The 6,667-nt window shown below is 43.8% G+C and overlaps 2 protein-coding genes across 2 annotated transcripts; one reads left to right on the top strand and one right to left on the bottom strand.

Annotated features, from left to right (window-relative positions):
- Positions 1–84: 84 nt before the first annotated feature.
- Positions 85–3,244, bottom strand: mars2 (methionyl-tRNA synthetase 2, mitochondrial). Its single transcript, XM_079167584.1, has 3 exons — positions 2,793–3,244; positions 2,085–2,419; positions 85–1,855 (listed from the first exon to the last, which is right to left on the bottom strand). Exons 1-3 carry the CDS (start codon positions 3,079–3,081, stop codon positions 680–682), a joined length of 1,800 nt encoding a protein of 599 aa, XP_079023710.1. The 5' UTR covers positions 3,082–3,244; the 3' UTR covers positions 85–679.
- A 137-nt stretch (positions 3,245–3,381) lies between these two features.
- On the top strand, positions 3,382–6,629 carry LOC306702106 (magnesium transporter NIPA2). The gene is made up of 6 exons (XM_079167616.1): positions 3,382–3,393; positions 3,687–3,819; positions 4,503–4,559; positions 4,890–4,980; positions 5,571–5,731; positions 5,842–6,629. The coding sequence occupies exons 2-6, from the start codon at positions 3,687–3,689 to the stop codon at positions 6,486–6,488; spliced, it is 1,089 nt and encodes a 362-aa protein (XP_079023742.1). The 5' UTR covers positions 3,382–3,393; the 3' UTR covers positions 6,489–6,629.
- The last annotated feature ends 38 nt before the right edge of the window (positions 6,630–6,667 follow it).

Genomic DNA, 6,667 nt, shown 5'->3' with positions numbered 1-6,667 from the left:
TCTGTATACTGTATTTAAACAACATAATGAAATCTTTCATGAAAAAGTGATGGAAAGAATTCTTATATCCCCGAACATCAGCGTTGCCTCATGCTAAATTAGAGTAGCTTGTATTTTGATTAACTTTTACTTCTGTTGAGATGAGATTGATTAATTGATCTCAATTCAAATTAACTATTCAAATGGAAACTTAATGTATATGAGCGTTAAATTCTCGACCTTTGGGGAAACATAAGTACCATAATATCAGGCGATACGACTCCGAAAGGATAAAAGCTCAACGTGATGCATAGCAGTAGATTAATTATTGCACAATTTTCTTTAACAAGGTACCTCGAGGTGTAAAGTCGGTCCCTGTAGGCATTTTTCCTCAGACAAATTACTGGAGTGATACAATTGTTTCATTATGTGTCTCGTGTGTAAGAGAAGCACAGGTTTAAAAATAACATTGGTTGCTCTGTAAGCCAGCATGCACCGGATCAGGACCCTGAAAATGAGGAAGTGAAATCGAATTCAGTCATTCATTTTATTTACATTTTTGTTTACTGTGACATGTTAAAATGTCCACCATGAAAAAAGCCTGTTGGTAATTGGACGACTTCTACTTTCAGCATGAGAGTATTAAGATAAGTGAACATCTGCAACATTACTGCAATGACTAAGACATCATTTCAATTCCTCATATCGAGTTTGCTGTCTTGGTTTTCTTAGGTTTTTGTTTATCTAAATTCTGACTTTCCAAGCGACTAAAAAGCACTCCGGAGTCCGATCCTAGCGCTCTCCCTTCAAAGGGACAGTCCACTCCCCGATGCCTCGGCAGGAAGTTCACATCTGCCCAGCTCCTCTCGCCAGGCCGCACCCCGAGTCTGGACAGCAGCTTGTTAGAAATCCCCGGCACTATTGGCTGGAGGAGTGTGCCATAAACCCTCAGGCATTCAAGGGAGACATGGATGATGGTGTCTAGCCAGTGCTGGTCTTCACTGTCCCTCCTGTCCAGCTTCCAAGGTGCGTGGCGCTGAACAAACCCGTTGGTCTTCCTCACACAGGCAGCGATGGCCTCCAGAGCTTTGTACACGTGCGTGCTCTCGTAGTGCTGCTCCACCACGGCCGGGAGGTTTCTTACAGCATCCAACATGTGGTAGTCCTCGACCACGGCCCTGCCACCCTGTACACTTGGGAAGGACTGAGGGCAGAAAGAAGGGTAGACCTGAGCTGGGTTAAGAGCTGGAGCTGTGCAGCGGTTCAGCAGACCACCCAGAGAGTCGGCGAGCTCTGCGTTGAGCAGCTTGATAACTTTGTTGTCTGTGTAATCACAGTCCGAGTCCGGGACACCCTGACGCAGAAGAAAGTACCTCATGCCATCAGTTGTGAACATCTGTGAGCGTTCAAGAGGATCCACCACATTACCTAAACTTTTGGACATCTTCTTTCCCCCTACTGTCCAGTGAGAGTGCACATATATCGTCTGTGGCAGCGGCAGTCCAGCCCCGAGAAGGAAAGCTGGCCAGTAGATGGCATGGAATTTTAAGATGTCCTTTCCAACAACGTGGTGCACCATGTTCCACCATTGGTCGTGTTTCTCTGGATAGCCAGCCACTGTGAGGTAGTTCACCAGTGCGTCTAACCACACGTAGATGGTCTGTTCAGCATCCCCCGGGACTGGGATGCCCCACTGGAGGCGGCTTCTCTGGCGGGAGACCGAGAGGTCAGGAAGGTCCTCCTGCAGCCACTGGAGGACGGCATGGTAGAAACGCTCGGGCTGAACGGACCCGGGGTTTCCTCTGAGCCAGTCGAGCAGCTGAGACCGAAACGCAGACAGACGGAACATGTAGTTCTCCTCTTTCATCCACTCCACCTGAAGAAAAGAGGCGATCTGATTGAAGTCATGTCAGAGACAGATTAAAAACAATAATGTTAAAAATTGTTGCATCAGAGTCTGAGATATTCTGAGTTTCAGTCCCTAAAAAACAAAAAACGATTTTACTTCTACATTTGCCATAATGCGACTTTATGGCATGTTTTTGTTAGATCCTCAAAATGTGTGCTGCACTCATTCATCTCCACTAAAATTCCACTCTGATTACCTTGTGGCCACTCTCCAGTGATACTTTGATCTCCTTCCCCGATGAGTCCAAAGCATCGGCCACCTGTGACGCCGTGAGGAAGCTTTCATCTTGGGTGGAGTACCAGCCTTCATAGCTCCCCTTATAGATGAGCCCTTTGTCACAGAGCACTGACCAGAAATGCTTCACGGCCTGTCGGTGGCTGTGCTCAGTGGTTCTTATGTAGTCTGTATACGATATGTTGCAGCTGTTGAACAGATGTTTGAATCTTTCGGACACCTCCGTGCAGAAGGTCAAGGGATCTTTTCCGGCAGCTTCGGCAGCTTGTTGGATTTTCAAGCCATGTTCGTCTGTGCCTGAAACGCAAAATAATAGGTTGTATTATTCTAATTATTTGCTTGATGCTTAATTGTTTAGTCTATGAAAGGTGAAGAAAATGTGAAAAAAAATGCCCATCCATGTTTACCAGGATGACATGTTGGATATTGAAAATAGATAAAATACTGATATTTGAGAAGCTGGAACCAGTTTGATGGCATGATTAAATAATGATTAAAAGTTGCCAATTCATTTTCTATCACTACTGTCTTCACTTCTATTAATAGGAATGACATAAATAATTGTCTGTGCACAAATTTCTACAAAAAAACAGTTCCTAGAGATTGTGAACATCACATGCATTAACAGTAAAAAAAAAGACATGCATATTTTGGTCGATGGAGGATTTACCTGTTGCAAACTTTGAGTTGAAGCCCTGCAGAAGCTTGTACCTGTGTAAGCAGTCAGCTATCACTGCTGAATACAGGTGTCCCAAATGAGGAGAAGCGTTGACATAGAAGATGGGAGTAGTTATGTAGTAACTCTTGTTGTCTTCGCAGGAATGGGTGCTCGAGTATCCCAACACAGCGATCCTCTGATGCCTCGATAGAGCTGTTACTGGTGAGAAAAATGGGCTTAGTTGCAGTCTGTGAACAGCCTTACAGCTTCTGCTGAGGAGCAGGAGAGGGGTCCTCATCATTGGATAGCAGGCGATGCCCACATGAAGGCAAACGACAAAAAAACATATATGTGGAGAAAAACTATTACTATTGGAAAAACAACGAGCAAATCTTAGAGTAGCGCCGCTAAATGTTACTTATTAAATTGGCTTTTTCCCCTAAAGCCAGCAGCACGTGAGTTTTGCTCGCTTGTCAAGGTTAGCTCTTCTTCCGGGTTCTATCAACAACAACCACGGCTCTGGTCCAATCAAAACGCTGCACAGTGCGCGACGAACACCAACCACCAATCAGATTGCTGACAGCTTCCTCGATGTCGGGCAACGAAGGCGAAGGTAAGGCTTTTCACTAGCTGTGTGTTTAAGTGGCTGTTAAATAGTGTATTACACTTTATGAAATCTAAATTAAGATAGACAACTTGTCGGTTATATATTACTTGGTATATCTAGCCCGCTAAATGCTGGTTTCAACACGGTCGATGTAGAGATAGTCAGCCCATCATGTGACGTTAATTCTAACATGGGGTGACTGTTGCTCCACTGACAAGTTTCCGAGAGCTTCAGCTGTCATTATAGAAGTTCCGTTATTCAGCCAAAGCACGTGTAGCAACGTGATCGTTGTGTTTCAGATGGAAGTGAACCGTGTGGACTTCTACATCGGTCTCTCTCTGGCTGTGAGCTCCAGCGCTTTCATCGGCGCAAGTTTCATCCTGAAGAAGAAAGGCCTGCTGCGATTGGCCAGCAAAGGTTCAACGCGAGCAGGTACATTCACTGAAAGCCTTATTATATAATAACAGTAACACAAAACTGACTTCCGGTCAGCTCAAGCTAGTTTGACGTAGAGAAGTGTCGTGATCAAAAGTTGACATTTAATTTTATGTAAATTGGATGGGTGGTTAGTGGGACTAATCATTGCTCTATGTTTATGTATTACTGATGTATTACTTTGTAAACAACAAAATAGCTGGAGCCTATTTCAACTACTTTATGTTTTGTTGGATAGTTTAATCTACATATTTAGTAAGATGGTCAGATGTTTGCGTGTCAAATGTTTATCTCCAAAGTAACTACTGTAGCTGCCATATAAATGTAGGAATAAAACAGATGCAATATTAATATATAGTATGAGTGTGAAGTAGCATAAAATGGAAATTATTATTTGTATTTTTAAGCTCGTTATAGATATCACGAGGAAGGAAGGTATGTCTCGATGGACACATGAATATTAGAATAATATGGCAGGAGATGTAAACTTTATAAATGTTTAAGGCCAATAACTCTTAATGGGACTTTTTTTTAGGATTAAAGAAGTTTTGGTGAGACGTGCGTTCTTGGTGAAATAAGCTAATGACCCCCCAATGTAAAATCAGTGAGGGATTTTCTAAGTAAGTAGCCTGTAACCATTACAAAAGCATCTACTTCAGCTTTGTTTCTGCATCTCACAGGTCAGGGGGGGTATGCTTACCTGAAGGAATGGCTGTGGTGGGCAGGACTGATTTCGAGTAAGTAAATGATTTATAGACTTAGTTCTGCAAATGGGTGACATTGTCAGCTGATTTTATTTTTTTTTTTAACTTGGTGAAAGTCCTTACCAGCCATGCCCAGAAACACTCGGCTCTTTGTTTATCAAAGTGGAAATGAGGTTCTTGTGGGTTTGGTATTTTCGCTGGTCACGTTGCAGTTGCTGCAGCACCCACACCATGTCTCTTAAGTGCACATTCCCCCAAAGAGCACATTTGCACATGTGGGTTAGAAGAGAATAACTGTTCAACCATTAACCATCTGCACCAGCCATGAATGTGCGCACACTGACGGTCGTGTTTGTATTCTAGTGGGAACTGGAGAGGCCGCCAACTTTGCTGCATATGCATTTGCGCCGGCCACACTGGTGACTCCTCTTGGAGCGTTGAGTGTACTTGTAAGGTAACTGTCTTTTTCTTAAAGGTTTATTTTGCAGTTTTATGGAATCAAAATCAAGACTTTTCAGATATTCATTCACCTAGTGTGATTCCGACACTTCTAGCACTCCCAAAACATACTTACAATGCTTACTTTCTGAAGCATACGTCTGGTGATATTCTTTATTTTTCCTTATGGTCAACAAATCCTATGAGAAAACACAAACCAACAATTAATTAATCCTGCTAAAAAAATCATTATCTGTGTGGACAAAGCCTAACATAGCATAGTTTTTCAGACTACTTCATTACACGGGGTCTGAAAGAGGTGAAAGTGTCCAATAATGAATTTCCTTTCAATTAACTTTGAGCGACTTGTTTTGTTTGTGAAGATTCACCTCCACTAAGAATGAATGGACTATTTACTGGGAGCTACAGATGGAGAAGTCAGAAATTCTTGAGTTGCAAAATATTGAATTGTTGGTTTTTCAGAGAATTCACGACAATAATAAAACTATATATATATAGAATATCACCAGACTTCTCCTTTTTAAGGATGTAAAAGCAAAATGTGTGCTCACTCTCTGTGTCTGCATCATTTGTTTTTCCTTCCAGCGCGGTGCTCTCGTCTTACTTCCTGAATGAGAGGCTGAATGTGCACGGGAAGATTGGCTGTTTGCTGTGCGTCTTGGGCTCCACAGTGATGGTGATTCATGCCCCGCAGGAAGAGGAGGTGGCTTCCCTCAGTGCCATGGCTGAGAAGCTCAGAGACCCAGGTAGGACCAGTGTGATCGCATTAACCATGCTGTGGAAACTGAATCCCAGATGAGGGTTGGATGGATTTTTTTCTTCAGGGTACTAACTCATTCTTGAATGCTCCCACTAGGTTTCATTGTGTTTGCTGTGTGCGTTGTTGGAAGCAGCCTGGTTCTTATCTTTGCTGTGGCTCCGCGGTTCGGACAGAAGAATGTGCTGGTCTACATCCTGATCTGCTCTGTGATTGGCTCCCTGTCTGTGTCTTGTGTCAAGGGCCTGGGCATTGGCATTAAGGAGCTGTTTGCTGGGACAGCAGTGCTGAAGGAGCCCCTGTTCTGGTCCTTACTCCTCTGCCTGATAGTCTGCATCAGCGTTCAACTCAATTACCTGAACAAAGCCCTCGACATCTTCAACACCTCCTTAGTCACTCCCATCTACTACGTCTTCTTCACCACCTCCGTCATGGCCTGTTCAGCCATTCTCTTCAAGGAATGGTTGCGTATGACCATTGACGGAGCAGTGGGAACAATTAGCGGGTTCCTCACCATCATTTTGGGGATCTTCCTCCTCCACGCCTTCAAGGACATTACATTTAGCTGCGATTCCCTCCCACTCTACTTGAGGAAGGGTCCTCAGGGCTTTCCATGGGGGCACAGGCCTTATGTGGCCCTTCCCAGCCACGAAACCCAAGCAGAGGATGACAATAAATTGCCCAGAGAAGGAAGCTCAAAGGGGGGCTGGGGAACGCACCAGCGAACTCTATTAGAGGACCAATAGTCTCGTCACTGCTGAGAGAATTGTCTTTTTGCAAATCTGAAGCTTTACGGCACATCACAGCCTTACAATGTGACAAGTAAAGTTACTTTCAAGTCTGTCTTACACAATGCAGTATGCGCCGGATGAACAAAGTAGCCTAAAGTGAGCGTAATGTTCCTGTCAGCACACTGGATTTAATA

Source organism: Pholis gunnellus (genome assembly GCF_910591455.1).
Source record: "Pholis gunnellus genome assembly, chromosome: 10".
NCBI classification, from domain to species: domain Eukaryota; kingdom Metazoa; phylum Chordata; class Actinopteri; order Perciformes; family Pholidae; genus Pholis; species Pholis gunnellus.
This window is presented reverse-complemented; position numbering and strand designations above follow the sequence as displayed.

Bases quoted from the DNA above. Each gene is read 5' to 3' on its own strand.
- mars2 (XM_079167584.1), bottom strand. From the start codon at position 3,081: ATGATGAGGACCCCTCTCCTGCTCCTCAGCAGAAGCTGTAAGGCTGTT. The intron at 2,420-2,792 runs GTAAATCCTCCA...TTTGCGTTTCAG, and splicing joins CAACTCAAAGTTTGCAACAG to GCACAGACGAACATGGCTTG. The intron at 1,856-2,084 runs GTAATCAGAGTG...TCTTTTCTTCAG, and splicing joins CACTGGAGAGTGGCCACAAG to GTGGAGTGGATGAAAGAGGA.
- LOC306702106 (XM_079167616.1), top strand. From the start codon at position 3,687: ATGGAAGTGAACCGTGTGGACTTCTACATCGGTCTCTCTCTGGCTGTG. The intron at 4,981-5,570 runs GTAACTGTCTTT...TTTTCCTTCCAG, and splicing joins GCGTTGAGTGTACTTGTAAG to CGCGGTGCTCTCGTCTTACT. The intron at 5,732-5,841 runs GTAGGACCAGTG...TGCTCCCACTAG, and splicing joins TGAGAAGCTCAGAGACCCAG to GTTTCATTGTGTTTGCTGTG.